The sequence below is a fragment of the Phaethon aethereus genome (assembly GCF_964289735.1).
Source record: "Phaethon aethereus genome assembly, chromosome: 3".
NCBI lineage: Eukaryota > Metazoa > Chordata > Aves > Phaethontiformes > Phaethontidae > Phaethon > Phaethon aethereus.
In genome coordinates this window covers 77,080,207-77,105,245 of record NC_138576.1, presented here as the reverse complement: position 1 = coordinate 77,105,245, position 25,039 = coordinate 77,080,207, and the positions used below count along the sequence as shown (strand labels likewise).

At 39.8% G+C, this 25,039-nt stretch overlaps 1 protein-coding gene across 1 annotated transcript in view; it reads right to left on the bottom strand.

The window, feature by feature from the left end:
* Positions 1-20,617, bottom strand: part of MAP3K4 (mitogen-activated protein kinase kinase kinase 4) — a gene marked incomplete at both ends in the record, with an annotated part of 72,793 nt that extends 52,176 nt beyond the window's left edge. Inside the window, 2 exons of the mRNA XM_081998559.1 lie at positions 4,481-4,671; positions 20,550-20,617. Of these exons, the coding sequence (XP_081854685.1) occupies positions 4,481-4,671; positions 20,550-20,617 (259 nt within the window). The remainder of the gene's footprint in view (positions 1-4,480; positions 4,672-20,549) is intronic.
* Between the last annotated feature and the right edge of the window lie 4,422 nt (positions 20,618-25,039).

Genomic DNA, 25,039 nt, shown 5'->3' with positions numbered 1-25,039 from the left:
GGAAGAGCTATTGCTCAACATTTCAGAACATTGAGCACTTCGTGTTCAACGCTCCCTGAACTGAACCTTGAATTTTCAACAATTTGCAAATGACATCCCAGAATCTCTAGCTTGCTTCTAGGAAAATGAGAAACAGCAGATTTTAGTTTGTGCTATTTGCCGAGCATGACACAAATTTTTATGACAGAATGCTGTTATCATATGATGCGCTTCACTGACTTAATTATCAGATGGTACTTCATTCTTGTTTCATTTACTACGTATCTTCCAGCATCTACAACAAAAGAAGGTACAGTCATACAGAAATCTGTTTCCTTCATCACAAAATTCCAAACAATGTCTACTCATGTAAGACAGCAGTTCTCTGGAAAAGAAGTTGTGTGGTAATGTAGCTCAAAGATTATCAAATGTGTGCACACAGAGGCACTGTATTAAGGTTGCAGAGATGCTTGAAATGGAAGTGGAGAGGCATGTGGGTCAGAGCACCCTCCTTTGCTTGTTTCCATTACGAACCCTGTTTTCAGCTGTTAATGAGCAATAAATGAGTATAAGGGTGTGACCTGCCACATTGCCCCTTTCCAATCCCCGTATCTAAAAAACATAATTTAACCCTTGCCACAGTTGTGTAGGATTGGGGCAGGTCACAATGCGTACAATGGCACTTCACCCTGGAATAAAAAGAAATTATATTCTGAAGGATACAAGGAAGAAAGAAGAATCACAAAGTCATCACAGAAACTGTTTCTTGCAAATATGGACTTTACTAATGGTTCTTATGATACTTTTATTTCAGGTATTCATACATCTTTCTCTGAATGGCTACAAAGTACAATGGCAGACGACATGAAAACCTAACTCAAATACAGTTTTCCTCCTGGAAGTAGAAACATATCAGTGATTCTAAGAAACCTGCTATGGAATTTACTATCATTGATTTTACGTTTATCTACTCAAACACTACTGTCAGACAGCGGTACCTCACCCTCACTGGTTACTAACTCTTGAGGTTAACCAGCACCAGACAGAACATGACTAAAAGTCCTGCTGAGCGTATCAGCTTGAATTCCACACCACAGCTGGCACTGTCACGAGGAGGCAACAGCCCAAAAAACCCAGGACAGGCAAGCAGCGGGAAGACACATTCTGCCTTGGCCGGAAAGAAGGAAGATGAAGGAGGTTGGCACAGATGAAACACACACACAGTCTCTCCCACTCCAGACTCTAAGGTAGATTAGAAATGGATCAACTTCTAACAGTACTTTGATGTTAAAGATTTTGATGACCTTGCAAAATAAATGAAAACCCTGACACATTTAAAGATCACTTTCAGAACTTACACTCTAACTACCAGGAGGTCCTCTAAACCCCTCCAATTTGTGTTTTTTAACATGTTATTCTCCTTCAATATTAATCTTCAGATTCTTCACCCCACCAAAACACATTGAAAGAAAGGTAAGTTAAAAACATGATTCATTATTAGACATCCAAAATGACCTAATACTCGAATATACATCATTCTTAACAAAGTCCAGCCATAATAATCTACAAATTGTTTCAAAATCCTCTCATTTTATCAAATAAACAGGCGCCAATGATTCAAATATACGTGCCAATTCTGCAATAAAGGAATATCAGTGTTATGACTGCATGAGTTCCTACTACTAATTTTATTGCAGTTTTGTAATATAGGCTTAAGTTAATTTGTAAAACAAGTTCAGCTGTACTAACAAATTCTGAGTTACAATTACCTTTAGTGCTACATGGGCAGGTAGGTTTCATGACTAAGCAACGATCAGCTGGGGGGGCACACGGTAGAGTCTGAGATCTTAAACAGCTCATTAAAAAAAAAGACAAAATGAACTTGACAAACTTGATGGGGTAAGAAAGTGGGGCGGAGAGAGGTTCCCCTTCAAGTATGAAGTTGCAGAAGTTTCATACCAAGAAGTAGACAGCGTCACTGCTTTTTACATAGTCCCAGCAGCTAACACTTCAATAAGTAAGCAAGAACTGCTGGACTGACGTTCCACACCCTCTGAGTCAGAAAAAAACAGGCAGGAGACACACATATGTCTTAGGACCAACTCTGAAATGCATTTAGCTTCGAAAATGTGAATCCCATGGGTCTTGGGCTACAGGAGAAATGATTCAGAAAGCAGTTTAAACAGATTACTGTGTCAGTTTATTTTTTTATACTAAATGCAAGTTACAAGCAAGGTGTGACAAAAATTAAACAAACTTTGGAGATACAAGTAAACAAGCTCCCAATGCCCAAAATTCTTGCAATTGTCTAAATAAAGGAAAGATACATTAAATCTGTGTTATGTGTAAAGGTCTAAAAAGTAACTAATCAGCTTTAAAAAGTACATTTGAAATAACATCAAACTAACCCCTGCATGAATTCTCTTACCGAAGTAAAACCAATTCAATCTCAGTAACAGCGTATACATACACATTCAAGATTAATCAACGAGTCCAGTTTGACTGTGTTGGGTTTGGTGTGTGGGGTTTTTTCCCCCCACAATACAGAAAAAAATTTCTGAAACTGTACATACAGGCAAAGTTAAACAAAATGAAAAATGAACTTTCCAGAAAAGAGATTTTACACAATACAACACTATCTAATTCATTAAGAAAGAAAAGAAAAAAAAAAAAAAACACACCAACACAAAACCAAAACAAAACAAAAACCAAACCCCAAATATATTCTAAGATATATTCACAGCAACCAAGAACAGGATATTACTGTTTCAGAAGCAAGGACAATTCCCCTCACAAGTAGAAAGAGAGAGACCTTGCTCCAAAAACTCAAAATCTATTACGAGGGATAAACAAAAGCTCCCTATTTCTCATAAAGGTATTGATCCTCAATACGTGCTCAGCACCAAAGGGTTGCTATGAAGTATTATATAACTATGAATTATAGTTCTTTAGTATCACAATTTCTCTGTTTAGAAACTTTTTTTTAAAGCACAGGAAGAAATAATTAAAAAAAAAAAAATCACAGAAGGCAAGGAAAGCTACTACATAACTACCATATACAGAACTAAATAATGTTAATGTTGTATTAGAAGAGTTTAACTTAACCAAAAGGCACAATTAAAAGCCAGTAAAAGAAGCTTAATAATTCCAATGCCTACACAGCTGACTGGCAAGTGTAAAGAGACTTCTCTTCAATTTAGTTTAAGGAACAGGTCCTTTGGTGAATGCTATCTTCATAGTGACATTATTCAGCAGCTGTATGAAATGGAAGCGAACCAAAAGCTTTGGAAGATGCTTGCATGGGCCCTTCTTTTATTATGAACTTGCACTCCACAACTCTATGCAACTGAAGAATAGACCATATTCCCTTATTCACGCTAAACCATTTACCTTCTTCTCCCCTACACTTTACCTTGAAAATGTAATCCTTGCAAGTAAACGCACTCTGTGATAACATTTCTCGTTTCATGTGAAGCAATTTTAAAAATTTCATCCAAAGTATTAACTGGCAATAGTCAAGCTACCATAACAACTCTGGCAAATAACCATGTCTGACATGGATGGTTTAAAAAAAAAAAAAAAAAACACCAAAAAAAATTAACAACACAACACCAAACCTAGGTATATTCTGTACAAAAATATTGAACATACAATCTTCAAAAATGGCTTGTTTTTGAACCTACCTCGAGCTCAGTAAAACCACTATAACTGCACAGTTTTTCTTTTTTTTCTTAGAACAGCAGCTTGAAAAGATGTAGCTACTGCATCGTTTTTAAAATTGTCTTTTCAACAAGCAACAACCATATTCTGTATCTGCTCAAAATTAAAGAAAGAAAAGCTGAAAATTCATACTTTAGCCTAAAATAGTTTTATTTAGTATTAGATATTGTTACTTAGTAACATTATGAGAAAACACAAGTGTCTTGGTTTTTTTCCCAGTTATGGCTTTATGACTAAAACGTCAACAGAAGTAAACAGTGGTAACTACAATTTAATTGCTTCAGTGTCACTACAGAGCAAAGAACAATAACTGAAAATTCTGTTTTGCTATAAAACAGACTGTGAAGTGCTTCAGAACATGACATAGGGGCAGAGAAGCAACTATACCATTACTACAGACCATAGAATCGCAGAAAATAGAATTTGATTAGAAAATACTTCTGAAGGTCATTTTGTCCAACCTCCTGCTTAAAGCAGGGTTTATTTCATAACTAGTTTAGCCTGCTCCTGATCTTATCTAGTTGTGTTTTGGAAATCTCCAAGGATGGAGATTCAACACCCCAGCAAACTGTTCACTGCTTGACCACTCTCATGGTAAAATTTTCCTTCTAATACCCAAAAGGGTTTTGCCTTGTTGCCATTTATGACAGCTGCCTCCCGTACATTCATTGCACCTCAGTATCTGGCTCCATTTTCTGTATATGTCACCCGTTGGGTAACGAAGGGCTACTGTTATGACCTTATGGTCATTTTAGGAAAAAAAGCAAAACACCACACCTACCTTTCAAAGTGGAGCGGCTAGCAGGTCTCCCAACGTTATTTTTCTGATGCTTTGTTGACATACGCTTTATCTGGCGGGGTGTACTAGGAGGAGAAGTCCCATAGAAGGTGTCAGCACCTGCTTCATCTGATAATTCCTCAGGGTCGGATTCAGAGATCTTGCAAGTAGCATCTTCTGATTTGCACTCTTTCCTGTAGAGAACAAGTTAAACCATGACGTTAAAGAATTTTTACTTGCAATATCTGTTTAGAAAGCTAATCCATCAATAGATGCCAACCACAGTCAACCTTCTGTATTTTACTGCAACAGCCATGTATATTTTTCCCAAGTTTTTTCACACCCATAAGGGCAACTTTCCAATCAAGAAAAGCATAGGTAACATACAACAAAGAGGATGTATAGCCAGTGTCACTAGGAGAACACAGTGTAAACTTTTATGTAAATGTAACATTTGTTTCAGAGTTTAGGCTTGCCGCACGTTTTTTTTAAGAGGTCCGTAAAACAAAGGTTCAAAAATACAAACATAATGCAAGACAGACAATCTAATCGGCAGCAGAGACAACAGCAGAGGTCTTCCCTTCCATCTTCCACCCCCTAACTTGTGCATATCATGAAGGCAACTTCTAAGTTCACTGAAAAGGCTCTCCACCCTCCACAAAACTTTTATCTAGCATAGCAGACCTGAATGTATTTTATGCATTTTCCACTGATTTTAATATTAAGTACGTTTAACCTCAGAACTTTTTTTTTGGTAGCACAAAACCAGGGTCTCCACAGTAACTTTTTTTATTAGCCTCAATTACTTTGGTGCTTTGGAAAAAAAAGGTAATACTTAAGAAGAAGTCAGAGCTCATACAAACACAAAATTACGATAATGTATGTTCTTCAAACTCCCAATTCAGACGGTCAGCTTAACCACTGGATGCTGTATCACTGAATGAAAAGGAAAACATGTATCTTTGCAGGATTAGTACCTATGTCAGTACAGAGTCCAGCACAATAGCTTTCCAACCCCAAGTAGGACCTTCCATTGCTATCACATCTAGTAGTATCGCATACAGTACTACAAAATATTTCATTGTTTAAAAAATGCTGACTTGTCTTTGTGATTTTCCAAAACTCTAAGCTACTTTGATTTAAATTGTTCAAAGATAAAACTACAGAGTAACACTTTTGCCCTTCAGTGAGGAACAGGCCTTTTCAAAAACAAGCAAACAAATAACCCACACACACAAAAAACCAAAAACAAACCAACCAAGCAACAACTGCATGGTATCACACAGTTAACCCTCGCAATGGCACAACTCCATTGCAGAACAAGACAAGTGAAATCCAGACCGCTATGACTTGGGTCTTCCCTCCTCCCCAGCCAAAACCCACTATAGCCTATCCTTTGAGTCAGCTCTGGCCCACTAAGTCAATACCAGGAGCTGATCTATTTGTAAACTCACAAGGCAAAAAAAAAAAAAAAAGCAGCCCTATATGAACTCTGGGCAAGCTCAAAGACAACTTCCAGTGCCAGCTTCCTCTCCTAAGAAGAGGTCAGATGTAAAACAACCATGACAGAGGACTTGCACACGGTCTTATATTAGAACCTGCTTTAAAAATAAAACATGACAAATACAATAAATGAGTAATCATGTCAGATACCCTTTCCTTCCTTCTGGACACTTGCTCTGCCCCACCAAATAAGATTACTTCAGTAGAGTGGCAGTTGGGCACAATACCACTAATAGTTGGATCTCCTCTGCATGATCAAGTGACACACAGCAACGATGTCATTACTCTCAGATGGAACAACTGAACTTCAGTACATTTTATGCTGCTCTCTGACATATTAAGGAAATTTCAAATTCATACATGGAAATAAATTATTTTAAGACAATCTGTGAACTGTATCATTGCCCCAACAATAACATATGATTTGAATTCTTCACAATGTTAAAAAAGCCTCACAAAATAATGACAATCCTCTGGTCAGTTCTGGCTTCAGACGAAAGTAGAAGGCAGCAGGACAGGGTTTCAACCTCTCACTATCCCTTTATACACATCTGAGCTTATCTAACTACAGTAAGCATAGAGATGGGAGAAAAAGGGAAGGAAGAGAGGACTCCAAGGCAAAAAAAAGTCCCTAACTGATCAAATCCCATGGATAGGCTGGAGCTCAAAGTGACACCAAGACCTCTGCCTTCTCACAGAATATGGGACCCATTATCCCAGCACAGCCCTCTCATCACCACTCCCCACTTGTGCCATACATGGAACTCTCTTGCCTTAACATACATTTGGGAGGACACGCACCACTAACTAGCTCTGAGGAGGGAAAAAAATGCAGTGTTTGCCTCCATCCCCTCACATATATTTCTGAAGCAGGCGTGCAAATAACACCATCTTGACTCTAGTAAAAGACATGGAGGCAAAGAAACATTTGACCTAAATCAGACAGCGCAAGACTAGCATCAGTACCTGATAATTGCAATTTCACTCGAATCACAAATGACGTTTTGCTTGCTACTATTTTTGAGGCAGACGAGGAATGTTATTCGTGCTTTGGTGGAGTAGTCTGAGTGTCTGCAGGAAGAAATATGCCAGAATATTGCCAGACAGTAGAAGAGCAGTAAGGCTAACAAAACAAAACAAAAAAATCAGATACTTGACTTTTTCTTTGTCTTTAGCTATAAACAGAAATAAATACCTCAACGTGCAGAACAGTTACGTTCTCTGCAAAGCCACAAAAAACATTTAGTGTGTGAAACTGTTCTCACATTACAGCATTAAGAAGGTAGCAGGCAAGTTCACCAACTATCATAGATAAACTTTAGAGGTTACCTAAGAAGAAACACCCAGGTGATGCCAAGGCACTGACAGAATCCCATGGATAGGCTGGAGCTCAAAGTGACACCAAGAACTCTGCCCTCTCACAGAATATGGGACCCATTACCCCAGCACAGTCCTCTCATCGCCACCACTCCCCACTGGTGCCAAGGCACCACCTGTAGTCTCAGGAGAGCCCTACAGTGAATTTGGCCATAGTGACAACCACACAGAATCACCAATACTTTTAGTCTAGTTTCCTTGGCTTGGGACATGACGCTGTTTGTGTGTCTTCTAACTATCTGATTTAATTAACCACTATTGGCCAAATATAACAAGGAACTCTTAATGTCTTCCTACAGATCTTGTGAAAACAGGTAGATAAATAACAGAAAAGGATCTTGTAAATGCTGAACTGGGAAAGCAGAACACAAGTTTACGTTTTTTTGGACGCCAGAAAAATTTTATTCCCAGGGACTCTTGCAAACAGCCCAACTGCAGAAAAAGCTTTGGGCAAAGCACACCCTTCTGATTTTGCCAAAGACAAATCAACCACAAGAGACTAAACCACATGAAAAAAGAAGTCATTAGTTCCAGTGCTTATGGAACTATTTATTTTTTCAGTGATCTCACTGGCCTGACAAGGCGCGGGGTGGGGCGCTGATGCTCTTGCAGGGCCTGGCAGAGCGGATCCTATGGCACTCGCACTAGGTCTCAGTTCCAAGGCAGTTTTAAACTAGGACAATTTACCTTGTTATAAGAGACCAGTGAAAACACTGTTTTCCTTTTGTTTTTGAGTAATGTCTTCTAAGAGTATCACGATCAAACCCCTTCACCAGGCTAACTGAACTGATCTTTAAAGACCATAAGCTGGTTCTTTCCGCAACAGTCAGCACCTTGTTTAATTCTTGCTACATCTGATGAGAGGATATGAAGTCCACAAGTATTCAAAACACCCTCCAATCTCACACCTGAACAACAACACACACCTATACAGTGGGATCCAGTACGACTTCCTCAACATTCAAGGTGGTTGTTTTTTTTCCCTCAGGCTAATTTAGTCAGCTGTTCTTTAACTTGTTAACAGCCATAGAAGGTTTATCACATAACATGCAGCACAAGGAATCACATCACAGAACAGTAATCATGCTCTACAGAACCACTCTTGTTAGCAGCTGATGAGATGACCTACCTGGAGCTCGCTGTTCTGCTTAGAGGGAGGAAGGCACAGGCTGCAACTCAAGTTTAAAAATTGAGCACGCTCTCAGTTTAGGGTTTGTGTGCAAAGACTGTACCTCAACTTAGAGCTCAAATCAATGCCAGTGAAGACAAACACTCAGTTTCACCAGTGAAAGCCTTACAACAGTAAGCCTTACAACCAGTACAACAGCGCACTAGATAGATAGGGTCTGAACTAAAGCAACTGCATCAGCTTAGTCATGTTGGTATCAATTTTTCCTCACACAGATGACATCAGACACATGATCATCAGCAGGAACCCTCTGGTATTAAAACCAGTTATAATTTTAACAGATTACTGACATAGCATTTGTAATGTTTGTGTGCTATTTACTTTTATGACCTCACCACAGACTAATTAAATCTGCAAACCTATAAAATGCACTGCTGGCAAATCTAAATCAGATTATAGTATTGGTTATTACACAGCATTGTTGGTTCCTAAATACTGTTGCAACCAGAGTTGGGAAACATTAATCAAAGCTAATTTCTTCTTTGCTACGAAGAACTGCAGGTTTTCTCCCCCACAACCAGTGAAAACCATCGTAATCTTAATTAGCCACACACCCAAAAAGTGAAAGCTAGAAGTGTGACAACTGAACTTACTATTTGCCAAGGACAGTTTAAACCCAATGCTGAGGAGGAAAACCAGAAGTGCACAGCTTCTGGTTACGTACAGGCTGGTCCTAGCCTCAATTCTAATGAATAAAATGCTTCTCATCAATTTTACCCTAGGAATATAGAAGAGACTGTAGCCAGGATGCATAAATCAGGAATATTGGGAAAGCTGCCAGAGCAGTATGGCAAAAAAAACCCAAGCCAAAACAAAACACCTTCACAGCTCTGAAATGCAACAAAAAATAACCAAGAATGCTTCCAACAAGTAACTACTGTATGATACACAAGGGTACATTTCAGCCAGAATCTGAAGAGACAGAATATTAGTTTCTTCAATTTGCATATGTAGATGACAACAGGATTTTTTTTTTTTTTTTTTTTTTTACTGAGTCAAAGTATTGGCAATGCATCTACAATTCCAGCTCAGTCATTAAAACTAAAATACATCTTCCAGATTTCCAAAGGCCTGCAAACAAAACTAGGCGAGGGGGAAAATTGAGGTATGAAATTTGAAGCAGCAGGACAGGGAGCAAAAAGTCTGGTAACTGCTGCTGTTGATAAAGGCCATGAGCCTTTGGAAAAAATACAGTAATTTTTCATTAAAAATAAACAAACACATGAAAAGACCACTGAAGATCACACAGGGACATGTTAAAATTAAGTAGGCTAAAGCCACACTGAAGAGTATGATTTCTGAGTATAATCTGTTTGCAATTTACTGAAACATTATTCAAACTTTCAAAGTTTGTAACAACCAATAGTAAGAGGCCATGCTAAAAACTATGACAGCTGTATGGGGGAAAGTTTTTTTCTTTAATCTTCCCTTTATATCAGCTACCCTTGATCCTCATAAGCAGGAGTTCAAATGTATTAGGCACTTACATAATTAACTCTGGTTCGGCCACTGCTTATCATCCCACACACAGCTTAAAAGCTTGCTGGGAATCAGAGCAGCAGAGGTCAACTGCCTGGACTACAAGCACATCGCAATAAATCTGAGTTAGGCAAGTACAACACAGTAGCCAGGATAATCACCTACCACTACAGTTAGGAAGCTGCGCGCTCCACAGGCTGCTGCCGTAAACAGCTTCCTGCAGTTTCAAAGACATGACACCATTCATACATCAGTACAGCTCTTTCCCAACACTTCCTACAGGACCCTGCCATTTCCACACAGAGAACTGCAAGATCCATACAAGGTCCACTACCAAATTACCAAGTACTTGCTCTTGACACTCGGTGCCTTTGTTTTAAAGGCAGAGCATCTATTTTTCAAATACATGCTCTTTAACAGGGATTCACTGTAATAATTAAGTACGTAGGAAGGCAAAGCTTCATTAGCCTATTCTTAGTAATGTACACCCTCAGTTAGCTAAGGGAGCAGAAAACACAGGCACTACACATTGCCAATCAAATGTTTTCAAAGCTAAGGTAGCTCTCCCTAAATGTAGTTGCAACCATTCTATTTCAAAGATAAACAATATTCTGACAAGAACGTAACTGCAAATTGTCATCATCCCACAGCGGCTGGTAACGCAAAGAGCAAACAGGAGTTTTAGGTAACCATCTCTGCATCGGTTAAAACTGAAAGCCAAAATGGTATCCAGTTAGAGCTGCTAACCACCACACACAACTCTGGAATCAGCAGCTCTCACTCCTGTGGGGCAGCACTGGGTTTCGTTTTAGCCGCGTAGCACAGGATTATGTGACAGTACTCCTGGACCAACAGGACAAGGAAGGAAATTCATTAATCAATATGTAGCACTTTGGGAAACTAGGACTGAGGATTAGACAACCTGATCAGGAAAACAAATTAAGATGAGATGAATTGAAGTTCTGCTGAAGTACAGAACTGCTATCTGGTGTAAACTCCTAGCGTCACATTCCAACACTAGGAAAGTATCACACACTCCTATTTTTTAATCACTGTTAAAGGATTAAGGAAGGGCTGTAAGTGCAATTCTGAGGAAGCCTTCAGTAAAAAGCAAGGGAAAAAAACTTGAGGTTTTTTCATGATTTTATTCTTTATTACAGAGGAGCAGGAATTTGCTCACAATTTGAACAAGTAAAACTGTACTTTTGACTAAATACAGCCAGTGTAAATCTGGCATAGTGCTTACGGAGGAAAAAATTAGCCTGGTTAGCAAGATACAAAAATTCTGCAACTAGCATGGACATTTAAATGGTGTACATATCACGTATTCCTATTGTGACTATACCTCCAGAGACAGTAAAATAAAATTGTTCACATTAAAACCTAATACTGACATAGAGTAATGAAGATACTTGACCTTGTATTTGTATTTGAATCACATATGCCTGAGCTCAGCATTTCCACGCAACCAACATTAAATCTTAGTCACCAAAAACTTCTGATTGCTGTCAACATATTAACAGGACTTACTGTTACAAACTTGGTAATATACTTGATAAGATTTTTAACATAATTAAACCTGACTGGAAACTAATGACATGTCTGGCTTTTTAATTTGTTATCTTTAAGATAATTTGGGTAAGCTATAGGAAAACATCAAGTTTCAGGGTTTTTTTTTAACAAGAACCACTACCATGAAGACAAATTGCAGATACAGCCCCTCCTTAAAGTTCTTCTAGTGTGAAAAAATTTATAGGAACAGAAAAGTCTTCAAATTATGAAGGGCAAGTTTTACAATCAAACTTGTAAAAAGCACCGCATCTGTATTAAGGCCTGAATCAGCTTCCTCCTGATAAAAAAACAACTTCTATTATTTTTGGAAAATATTACTGCTTGACAAGTGAATACCCATGTTTTGGGGTAAGGAACTGGAAGGAGCATGTTGTCTGCTACCTTCCCAAATTTTAGAGAGAACAAGAGCACACAGACCCATGCCACATCCCACCAGTAGAACAAAAAGCACTGAAAGCAACTTTGAGCTAAAGGGGAAAGCAGTAACAAGAGTTTTGACATTCCAAGTTTCCAGCTCACAAGGATCTTGTAGACATTACCTTACTCTAAATAAAGAGGCATCTGTATAGCTTAACTTGACAATAAAACCTGTCAGAAAAACACTTAACAGCATTCTCATAGTGGAAAAGAGGAACTTCAGAATATCATCTCTTCTGGCATGAAGGCTGTATAAAAAAGGCAGGGAGGAAGCACAAAACAAAAACATTATTCTCCAAAGGACTTGCTGCCCTTGCAACTCTTCCTTCAGTCAGTAAGTAAAAAGCAAGATCGCTACCTCCTTTGATTTCTCAGGACCTGTATTTCAAGCATGCTTCTCTAACTCAATTTGTGTATCCCTATGATCACCCTTACATCTGAACTATTCATTTCTACAGGAGGTGGCTAATGCTATCTAGTTAAACACATCCATTTCTCATCTCTTCTCAAAGCGAAGATGTAAATATTTATGAGGGTCACATTCAACCTTTCATCGATTTCTCTAACCACAAAAGCAGGTATTATGCAAGGCACAGCAACGTCAAGGCTAAAATGAGTAGGAAAAAACAAACCTTGAAACTCATTAAAATTAGAAGAATTTTACCATTTACTGCTGAAGCTAACTGAAAAAAAGCACTTGCATCTTTCAACAAGTAAGTCTGCAGGTGCAAATTTTACATTAGAAAGCTTACAGCAGAGAAGCTTATAAGAACACAAAAAACATGAAGTAATAGTAAAAAACTTTTAAAATCAAGTATGAAATGTAATGAAGCTTATTCACAGAATTTTCTACCGGGATGAAGTAAAGAGCCTCAGAAATCACCAAGACTATAGTCACAGTAAGCTGACACGAAAAAGGGAACCTATTCCAGCACACCTCTTGTCTCTCAGGTTGCACATCCCTGCCCCCTCTGCACAGAAGCCAACAATCATGTGAGCTCAGTCACCAGTTTGATGGGGAAAAACACACATTAATTTTTTGGTGCATCAGTTACCCATAAGATCAATCAGCTGAAGTGAAAACTCTACAGACACATGACTGCTAGATCCAGAAGGAATGCAGTGAAGGAGCTTGGCTTCCTCTCGAGGAGAGACCAGGGGGAAGAAAGCAACCTACTGTTTCAACACGTTGAGCGTCATGTGAAATCGTGCCCTCAGACACCCTCTTCTAGCTGCAACTGAAGCAGTTTATAAGATGACTGTCCTTTCTGCTTTCCACTGACACTTTGCCAGAAGTCACCAGCCCCCAAGATGCACAGGTATAACTGAAAGTACCAACCCTGGCTCTTCACTGGTGCTGCCGAAACAACCCAGCTTAGCTGGAATGCCTTTGTTAGCAGGATTTTTGCAACTGCAACCACTTCAATTTTGATTAGGCAACCAAATGTACTTAATGTTATGCTAGCAAGTTTCATATGGCAGATATTCCTTGTTGAGGTGGGGAAGAGAGGGTTGTTAGGAGATGAGAACAGTAATTTCTAGTCTGGGTTGACTGCAAAACTAATGCAACTTTTTACTTGCAGCAGTGATAAAAGCAAAACACTTGGGCAGGAAGATGCTTAAGGTAATACCTGTAATCACTACCAAGAACTGACTGAATTACAGAATTCTAGTAGCTTATTTATAAATTAACCTATGAACAAGGGCTCATCAACATAGAAAAAATTACAGAAACACCAAAACTTCATTAGTAAATAATCAGAATGTAATAGTAGCCCTATGTAGTAGCCATGCTTTGCTCACTATTTACACCCTGTTTATCTTTGAAGACTAACTTGGAACATGGCTGCACAAATGCAAACATACAATGCTGCTACGAAGCCCTGACCTACATCTTGCCACCTGCTTGCAAACCATGGGTTTACACTACAACAGCCCTGCTAACAGTTAAGCACCAAGTATAATAAATCCCAGATCAGCTAAGGCCTGAGAGAGGTACAAAGCAAGCATTTCTGCTGCAAGATCAACAGTGGTTTGTAGCAAGACTTCACTGTGATAGAACCTCTATTTCTACAGAAATCTACAAGGAAAAAACCTCATTGTTGGGGAAAAGACTAATGTAAAGCATAGAGCTAAACAGTTAATCTTTAGTTGATTCCCAGTGACATCTTTTTCCCTCCACAACTCTCAGTTAAGCTGTGTAATTAGAACAGAAGCACCCAGCAAAGTGTGAAGACACTTGATTTCTACAGTAGACCTCAAGTACATGTCTGACTGTAGCCAGTTCCCCCCATTTCAAAGTTCCTTACAGCACTACTGTACTGACTAGCAACATTTATTTTAAGAGAGAAATTAAAACAAAATCTGCCTCTCAAAATCTGGGAACTACCACAGTCAGTCTTGTAAATTACTAATACTTTTGACACTTTTCCCAAAATTCTCTTCTATTCTTCGGCAGAAGCTTCTAAATACTTGATTAATACATTTACAACAGAAAGACAGAGTCACAGAAAAACGTAACAAAGGCTATTGGAACAGCAGAGGGGTATTGAAGCACCTTTTGACTTACTATAAAAATACGGTAAACTTCAAAAAGACAGAAATTGTCGAACAATGAGTTGAAAATAAATTAAGCAAAATGCAAATTAGTATGCATCTATCTTTCTATTGCAAGCAGACATAAAAGCTATTGAGACCTATTTATGTGATCTAAGGAAGTAATTTTTCTTCTGCAAGTTACAGCAACTAGAAATAAGTACTAAAAAAAAAATAAAATAGAGCTCTTATAACAGTTTTGGCAGTTCTTCATGTTCCCATCTCAGACAAAAATAATAATCAGAACTTTCTGTTCTTTTTTACTAGTAAATTTGGAAATGGAGAAAGGTTAACTGATTTTTACATATTGGATTATTTTAAGTTTTCATGCAAATTTGGATTATGACACAACAGCATTTACAGAATCTGCATGTACATTCAGCTGTGAGCTTTTTTCTCCCATTCACAAATAGATTACTTGATTAAAACTACGCCATATGTTATTTCAATAAGAAAGAACAACAGGCTTATTTAATTCTGATATTGCTCTATAATGTGTAAAAAAGTGTGAAAATGATGATGGGTTTATCAGGTTTCCACATCCACATTTTAAGCCTACCAGGTGAGGCTGCAAGTGGATGAAAGGTTAGAACTGTAGAAACAGGAGCTAAGAGAGCTTCACCCAGCCCAGCTAGTATCCAGCTCTCTTCAATGCCCCAGAACAACTAGTATCAAAATATTAATTGGTTTCGGTCACCATGCTTCATCCTTAGTGCTACTTTTTCAGCACCAACTATATCCTAACTCATCTTTGGGAAAAAGATTTTTTTTTTTTTTTTAAACTGAAATTACCAAGAACAGCACCTTTTTTTTTTTTTTATGAGAAGCTCTGAAATATCTCTTCATCACTAAAGTAAAGATGGTTGAGCATTACACAGCACAGTATAAATTCAAAGGATAAGTGCTGTAGTTAGGTTCTTGGCACCTGCAAAAATCAGCTGCACACCCAAAAAACAAAGTACATTTAATGAAGAACTACTTATGAAAAATCTAAACTACCAAATCTGGATGGATTTTCAGGAAAACCTAAGCCACACCAGGAAAAATTACATACTACTGGAAAAAGAGATACTATGAGAGAAAGCATTAGGCTGCTAGCCTCAACTATAAATATATCATATATAACACTGATAAATTGGGAAAGACACAGACCTAGGATAAAAGATAACAAGATCTGTAATAGCCATTCTTCCCCCACTCTCCCATGCACAAACTTCAGCAGAAAGTTCCACTCTTAGATAAGAATAAGCTACCAACTGGTTTTGATCCCACAGTTTCAGTTCATCTTTTAGATGAAGTCAAAGTCTGTTAAGAACCCTGAAAGTGAAGCATTAAAATTAGGTATGGTTTTAGTGGAAGCTGGTGCCTAAGCACTGGATGATGGACTACTAGTCCACAATCTTTGGAAAACCCAGGCAATCTCCACTATCTGGAGCATCCCAAATGCTCAATGGACATGCCCACAGAGAGCTCTACGGTGCAGTCGAAGCAACAGAAGCGTATGTAACTGTGGCCTTGTTACCACTTACTGGATGGATGTTTCATAGCTAAAATGGTAAAAACCTTTACAAGTAACTGTTCTCAAAGAAGCCATCAGCAAGTAAGCCAGCAGCACACATAAACTGAGGGCAGAATAAATCATGTGTATATACCACATTAGAAAGCAACACATGACAGTCAGTATCATTAAATGTTAGCAGGACACAGAAGGAACAGAATGAATTTCCTCTTTCTACCCCGTGACAGCAGGAGACATTCATCAGGGCAATAAAGTTACATCCCATCTTGTCTGGATCCAGAATAAACCTAATCAAGGTTCACAATAAGCTGATGTGATTTTACATACAGGTTTCTTAGAGTGGACATGAATGAACATTTGACAACTCAGTAATGCTCAAACTCAGGTGTTAAGAGCAAACATTCCAGTTTGGCTTTATGTTTGCAGTTGGCCAAGGATGAGCATGGGACAATTACCAGCTCTTTAAATGAAAAAGCTTCTAAGACATTTTTAAAAATTCAAAAGCTATTTAGTTAACAGATTACAGGCTGAACATAGCATCAATGCAGTTAACACTTGAGAGCAGAAGAAAACTTAAGGAAAGCAACAGCCCTGCAAAGATAAATGGCATATACAACAGCAAATCCAACCACACAGCTGAAGAAATATGAGCCAAGATACCCGTATCTTCCTGTGCTGACAGAGGTCAACATACTACTTGACTAGCAGTGGGTAGTATTAAAAAAATGGTCTTCTAAATCTATTTTAGATGCAGTTTAAAAGAATGGTTTGTATATAATTTAAGAAATGTTGTCATGGAAGCCAAATCTTTATATAAGCCTCTAAAAATCCCAATTAGCTCCCTAAAATAAAAATTACTGCATATCCCTTATCCTTTCCTTTAAACTCAGTAGATCTGTTTTCCATCACAGCACAGTTTGCATTCCACAAGGGCCAATATCACTAGCTTACATAATAGTAAAACCAACCTTGACACAGACAGCACTAATTAACAGACATAAAAACAACTCAAGCAGCCACACAACGCAGACTAATCCTTGCTGCTACAAATGCCAAAGACATCTCAACTAGCACTTCGTGTGCATTTGTGCGTAGGTGGAGCAATCAGTCATTCATCCCAATCTTGCACATGTAAACAAGAAAATGCAACACATGAAGAATAGAGATTACATCTTACCTCATTTAAATGCATTAAAAAATAATAACAAAAAAAAAGATGGTAAAACTCTATACACTTAAATCATTTTTCCCACTGAAGCTATGATCCTAAGTTAATAAAATAATTTTAAACTCTTTCACTGCTGATACACTATCAGTCATACAGATAATTTGGCAAACAGAAAAATAGTTTGAGCACAATTCATGACATGACCTCAGGCTTCCCCCAAACAACAGATGCTGCAGACTGACAGCCCAATTCATTGTCATCATAGAGCCAAGAAATCTGATAGACAGACCACTGAAAAATGCCCCATGCAGAGGAAGCCTCCACATCATTCACAATTCTGTCCTGCTTTATTCACAGCTCTGCTCCTTCCTTCACCCCTTGCACTGGATGTATGCCAAGAGAAAAAAGAGGGTTACAAGCAATCACTGCACAAGTTAGAGTAGCCCTACGGCTCTTCTTGCCTTTGCAGTGCCACCAAAATTGGCATCCCAACAAAAGAAATGCTTAAGGCCTCATTTTTCTCTATAGTGGATTTTGTGCCAGAAAATTCTTGAGAAAGCCTGAAATTGGGCTCAGAACATTTAAAGCCTATAGGCCATAATCAAGAAGCACTAAACATGTACCCGTTTTAATTAGAGTTCTAAATTATCTAAGTGGTAACATCTTATCTTGAAAGCTTTGTTTGCTTTGTTACAAGGACTGGTACTTAAATGTGAATTCTTCCCAAAACATTTCAGTAATATCTTTTCATTTATCCATAACCACTGCAGGCTGTCCAATGTCCAAGTGCAACACTATCTCAAAATCAACATCTGCTCAATAGGTTCCCTGAGTATTTTTCAGTTTAGAGCTGCTTCCCCTCTCTCCCCACCCCAAAGTATATGTTACCAGAAAGAAACAAGACATATGAAAAACAGTTTGCTTTTGGAGAGGGATTCTCAATCAAATGCTTTGGACTAAGGACTGCGTAATTTAAAAAAAAGCCATGATTATATTGTATGCTTGCCTTAGATTTACAAAATGTACTGTTGCATTTATACTCTGACAAGACACAGAATCCTTACATGAAGACAGATTTCCACCACACAAGGCAGTCTTACAATAATAAATCAATAAATTTTCTTTTTTTTAAACAAATGTAGATATATTGCTAATGACAAGGACTAAGTACTTCTCCAACAGAATTAAATTTAACTTAAAAAGAATGCATTATACCAATGCACTTCAGTGCTAGCCAAAAGAACTCTTTATCATAAAAACACATTCATAGTCTACCAACAGGACTAAAAGCTATCAGCCACAAAATGGATTTCAAATTCCCAAGCCTGCATACAGTCTCACTGATTCCAAAAAGACTGTGACCTCACAGCCCCAAGATGGAACACCTAATAACTCCAAAATTTAAATCAACTTCAATCATGTTGAAAAAGCTTTAGGTATTTTACTCTTTTATTACTTCTAAGAACAAACACGTGCTACATAAAGCTAGAAAAGCAGTTCTATTCTAAAGCAGATGTGAAGTTGATACACAAAGTACACATAAAAGTGAATCACAGTGGAGTACATGCATTACCCTACACAAATTAAGGCTACCTAATTGTTTTGAGACATCTCCTTCCCACCCACCAGCTTACTCCGAAATAACTAATTCAATTTTCATTTGCTGGGTAAAGTTGCCACCACACTATCCACACCCACATCCGACTCACATAAACTGTCTCTTAATAAGCAGAATCCAGCAGAGGTCAGAAATGGCCCTAGACAGGAAATGCCTGGGTGTTTTCCATTCAGGCACTACAGATTACTCTTCTACATGAAGACAGCCCAAGCTAAGGTCACGCTGTTGTACAAACTCAATTTTAAATCCTTTTCTGCTTAACCTGCACTATTACTCTTTGAAGATACTGTAAAAAAGAACTTGGAAGCTTACGAACTCAGTTACCCTACTGCCATTTGTATGTCATAATATTTCTGTTAAATCTAATTAACTGTTATACACCTTCTGCTTTTGACATTCTCATGACGTAAGAAAAACAAAGCATTAAAACACATTAATGAAAACTCAAACCAGACATTGTTCAACTCCACAGTCTCGATCCAAACTGGAGTGCATCACCACTTCCCTTTTATTCTCTCAGCACAAAACAGTAGCTTGCAATATCCAGGAATGATCTCAGGAACATGACAGCATGAAGCTTTTTGGAATAGCACACCTGGAATACAACATGCTCGACTACTGCCTTACAGTACTAATCGATCACACAAGCGTTTTAAAAAAACGCTTCCTGAATGCCTCCTAGTGAGAAGTGAAGTGCATCAACAGGATGTTATTTTAAAAGGAGAAATAATTGCCAGGGAATTAATAACTTGGACTTATGCAACACTTATACAGCCAGTTGGAAACACTACACCATGAAGTAATTCGCATCCCCATCTCTCAACAGGGCACAGATGGAGACTTGCAAAAAGCCAATCTGCAGGTCAGCATATTCAGGAGGTAACAGCAGTTGCAAAAAGCTCGAGGCATCATAATGCCAGCCCTCTTTGTGGAAGAGTTTTGGGTTTGTTTTTTTTTTTTTTTTTTAAACCTGTGTCTTCTGACAAATATCGATTGCAACATTGCCAGCAGCGATACTCCACGATCCTGCTGTTTTATCGGTGCGCCAGAGAGAACCAAACTACTTGGTTTTAACTGCGGCTGCCATAAAGGGGGGGCACCCCTCCAGAAGGCAGTGTTTTTATCACTGCAGTTCACCAGGCAGCCAGCGCAGGTTACCCTTGACCAGCCTGGCGGGGGGCTCCGGCAGCCTCTCCCCCTCCCCTCTGCACGCTGCTTAGCCGCCGGCAAAAGCTGCCCTCGAAACACCCGTTTGCTCCTGCTGCTCACCCGGGGGGGGACGGGGGAAGGAAACGATTTGTTTTTAATTGCAAAGTGCCCACAAAACACTGCCTTACCCACCGCAGCCACTAGAGATTTCTTATCGAAGCACTTGCTCGCTCGGTGGGCGTTTTACAGACGCGCTGAAGAAGAAACAGCAGCGGCAGCAGCCGGAGCCTTTTCACCGCGAAGGGAGCGAGGGGGTGGGCAGGTTACAAAGGCGTCCCAGCGCTCCGGACGCCGTGCCCCGGCAGCCGCGCAGTGCAGCAGGGGCGGCTAGCACTCACGCCCCCGGCCCCGGGCCACAATCTGGCAGCAGGCGGCCCGCGCCGCTCTGTGCACGGAGCTCCCTATTTGGCAGCGCTGGGTACTGACCTCCCCGGCGGCGGCGGTTCCTCCATGGCGGCGGCAGCAGCAGAAACCAGCGCGGCGACGTCTCTCATGCATGCACCGAGGTCGGCATGGCGGCGGATCCCAGTGCGCGACCCGGCCTGGCCCGCTGCGGCGCCGGGGGTGCAGCGCGGAGGAGGAGGGGAAAGGGCGGGGGGGTCTCTACCCAGCTGCAGGAACCCGGCCGCGCAAAGCCGCCCGCGCGGCCGCCATCTTGAAAGCAGCCTCAGAGGGCAGAGAAGCCGGGAGCATCGCTACGGCGCGCGAGGAGGGACCGGCCGAGCCAGAGGCGCTCGCTCCGCCGCGGCCGGGCGGGGAGCGGCTGGAGGCGCGGGCTCCCCACGCCCGCTGCGCCCGCCGGCGGGGCGCCTGACCCGCGCTGCAGGCGACAGGGATGGGGCGCGCTGTGAAGCGGCAGCGTTTCCCTCTCGGGGCGCGGGGGGTGTTTCCCCGCGGTTCTCCGGGAGGGGCCGGTAGCCGGGAGGGGCCGCGTTTATTCCGGCGCCAGGCGGTGGTGGAGGCGCGGCGGGAGCTGCTGCCCCGCCAGCTGGCGCCGGGCTCTCTCCCCACCCGGGGCAGAGCTGTTAGCCGTTATCGGCTGCCCTTCGCCACGGGTGCCGGGGGTCTGGAATGCTGCAAGTTTCCACGACTTTAGCAGCCAGGGGTAGAAGAAAAATGTAACGACTGAGAGGAAGATGGTTTACCTCAGCAAGTACCAGCTGCCTGCAGCCTACTTGCGTCATGGCCAACGCGTGCTGAGGTTGGGGCTACCACCCCCTTCTCCAAGCGGTTCAAAGGCAAGAAAGGCCCGCGCGGTCCCCTTGAAAGGGGGTACATGGAAGGATGTGCAGGGGTGCTCATAACTTTGCAGGCAAAAAGAAAATTAAAAAAAAAAAGCAAAGCAGTCATCACTTGTTGTGCTGCTTACGGAGCAACTTGCTTCATTTTACAAACCTGGTCTTCCGAAATCCTCCCGCAGCACTGGTTCTCAGCCTTGAAGAGAGAAGTGGAGCCACATTATCCATTTGGAAATACAAGGAGGAAAAATACCATTTCCTGAGCTATAGCTTGGCTGGAATACCAACGTTAACGCCCCTCAAAGGCAGAAAATGAGTTACTTAATTGTTACAGCTGGTGAGAGAGAGCCTCATCTTTTGTTTCATAGGACTGGAAGCAGAGCAGCAAACCCTGGTATCAGGCATGTGTATACAAACAGAGTGTGTTATTTCTGAAGAGTGAAGTTTGAACTTGGGCTGGAATCAATGGTAGATTCTACTGTATGTGCAATTCCTTCATTAAATTAACTGTACAAGAAATTTAAACAGATTTCTAGACTGATACTAAAGTTCCGTTGTAAAGTCACTGTTCATGACATAAAGTTGTCCATGTATCTCTCTAAGTTTAAGAAGAAAAGTTTCTACCGATGTGATTTTAGCAGGCCTTAATTTGAAATTAAGTTTTTTTTTTTTAAGATTAAATGCAGAAGATACTTCTACTACACACTTATCATCTAAATAAATAAGTGCATTAAAATGTGGGACCAGATGAATAACAGTACGCAGGAAGCCAGTTCCCCGTTTTGTATAGGCCAAGAAAAATGCCTGGATTATCATGACCCTCATAGTCATGCCATTGAAACATCAAGACATTTCACCATTTATGTGCATTATGTTACTTAAGATTACCTCATATAATGGAAAAAAGTGGTATTTAGCATGTTAATGATTTTTGGTCAAATACTTGAGCCCAGAACCGAAAAGCAGTTCTAAAGGCAGATACAGACAATACATTCCTACTAATCTCTCATCGTGAACAAAACCTAGAAACTATAGATGAAGAAAGGCAACATGAGAAATTCTGAAGTGCTAACCTAATCAATTACTTGTCATGTTCCATGAAAGCATAAATTCTCTAAGGCAAAGCTGCTTATTTCACAGTATGCACTTTTTCTAGTATGATTGCAAATAGAAAAACGTAATGTCATTGATGAAATAATTGCATATCAATGGCTTTTAGCTTTCTTTTCAGCTAGGTTATGGATTGTCTCCTGACACCATCTCTTCAGCTATTTGCAGGGCAGAGAAATCTTCATGTTTAGCAATCACAGCAAAATTTTTCAGCTTCTTTGCTTCTTCAATCAAAACAATAAGTGTAGTGGTATGTTTGAGGCACAGGGATTTCATTAACTAGAAAAAAAAACCCCTGATTTTGCCTTTTGCCACAGATGCGATGGCGTGATGGTGTGGATGTGCAGATACCCCAGGGGCCCTTGGCAAAGGTGGAAATGGGGACTGCCCGCTGCCACTGCTTTCCATAAATATTAAGATGATTTGCTGAAGCAAATTGGGGTTCACTGCAGCCTCTCAAACAAGGAGGTCTAGAATAAAGTCCCCTGCGTGCCTCTTCCCCTTTCCCTTTTGGGCAGCCCAGTATATCGGGTTGCATCACATTCTTGTGGTATACCGTAGAGAATATGCTAAAACTACAGATAACTGGCCAAGCAAAGCAAGGCTGTAAGTGTGATACAATGGCACTTCTTTGTCTGCAGTAGGCCATAGTGAGCAACGTAGTGCCTGGCATCAAGGAGAAAATTGTAAGAGAAGAGGTTTATGAATGGCCTACAGAGAACTTGGAAGGAAGGGAAAAGAGACACAAGAATATATGGAGCTGATAGTATAGGAAACAGCAGATGACATAAGACTGTCAGAGCCTATATAGAGATAACATTTAGGAAAGACAAAACGTAAAGAAGTTAGAGAAGTCTTGCAACATTTGATATGCACAAAATTCTTCTAATTATTTTTGTGTTCTTTTAAGGAATGTCTTTTTATTTCAAAGACTTCCTGACTGTCAGTTTATGAATCTAAATATATGCACAGGTGCATGGAAATTGATACATAAAATTGTTCACTCTGGTTCCACTACTGGAATAGAAGGTAGCACAAAATTAAAACAGACATCACAATAAATGATGTCTTAATCTGTCAGTAAGTTGAATTAAAACATTAGTAATATTAATGGATTTTATTGCCTTGATGTGGCAAAATGATGATCCCAAAGTTCTAGGTTTAAAAAAGAAAAACAGGCAAGTGTCAAAATAGATAAACTTTTTCTAGTTTAACTTCTGTTTTCTGAAGTTTTAAGGATGAACTTTCTTCTTTTTCTCAGCAGCCATGTGGGTTTATATTTTTAGCAGATACTGAGATTGCTTAGGAATTGCTTTATATTCTAGCAGCATGCCTTTTATTACATCAGCAGTCCTATAACTTGCAATAAAAATTTAAGAGACAGCAACAGCGTCCCAGTAACAAAAAGAGGTCTTTCAAATACCTTTTTCTCAATTTCTACTGCAACTACCCTTTACATTTCTATCTATTCCTGGGGCATAGATTCTGTTATTCCTTCCTCCTCATTTCATCACAAGTATCAGACAGGATTGTACATGCAGCTGTGCATTTTGTTATTGGTGAGTTCTACAGCACTTTTCTCTATGCAAGAAATACTAATGAAGAAAAAGAAAGATTGGGTCCATGCAGGTAATTCAACATGTCATAAGAATATATTTCTTTTTTTTTTTTACCAGTACCTGTCATGAGGCTAAACTTTTATTTCACTTTATGAATGTTATGCAGAATACGGTACAACTTGTCCTTTTTTTAACCAGTTAATGAAATATAGTAATCAGATGGTTCTTCACTGTAAGCCATATGCAAAAATGAAATTCTTGACAAAAACAGCTTTGTAGATTCAGATTGCCTTCCAGTAAATTATTTATTTTATTTCCACTAAAAGCTGTTTAAAAGTCAAAGTGAAGTTAATTAGACATTGTCCCACTTTAAGCAGTAGACACTGGAAAGCAGCCTGTTAGGTATAGTTAGTCTAGTTCTATTTAAATGTGCTGAAGACAGAATTTTCATTTCTTCTTTGTCATAGCTTAGAAATGCTCTTCTGCAATGCAATGCAGAGTAAAACATGAACAATACCTGCATTTAATCTCTAGAAGACAAACTGACACCATTTCTTTCTTACGGAGATATTGCAGCTAGCTACTTCAGAGTCAAAATAAAATACTAAGACATATTTCTACCTGGAAATATGCGGATTCTTCCATCTACAGTTTCACTGCTTTCACAGAAGATCAGGCTGGGGGTTTTTTTGAAAGAAACCAAACTCAGTTTTCAGTGTCGTATAACTTGAGCTTTGCTGCCATTCATTTGAAGTGTGAACCTCTGACAGAAATTAAGGAGTCACGCTGTATATACCCCCTGTTCAATCATCCATTACCACTGTGATTCATTCACTTCAGAAGCTCGCATGATAGCTGCCAAAGCCTGTTCAGCAGCATGGTTTAACACCCATGCTATAATAGGAGCCAGCTAGCTTGACGGAGGTAGGGTATTTCTGTCTAAGCACCGTCATCTCACATGCTGCATGTCAGATCACAGAGGGCTTGATATCATTAATTCATCATTATT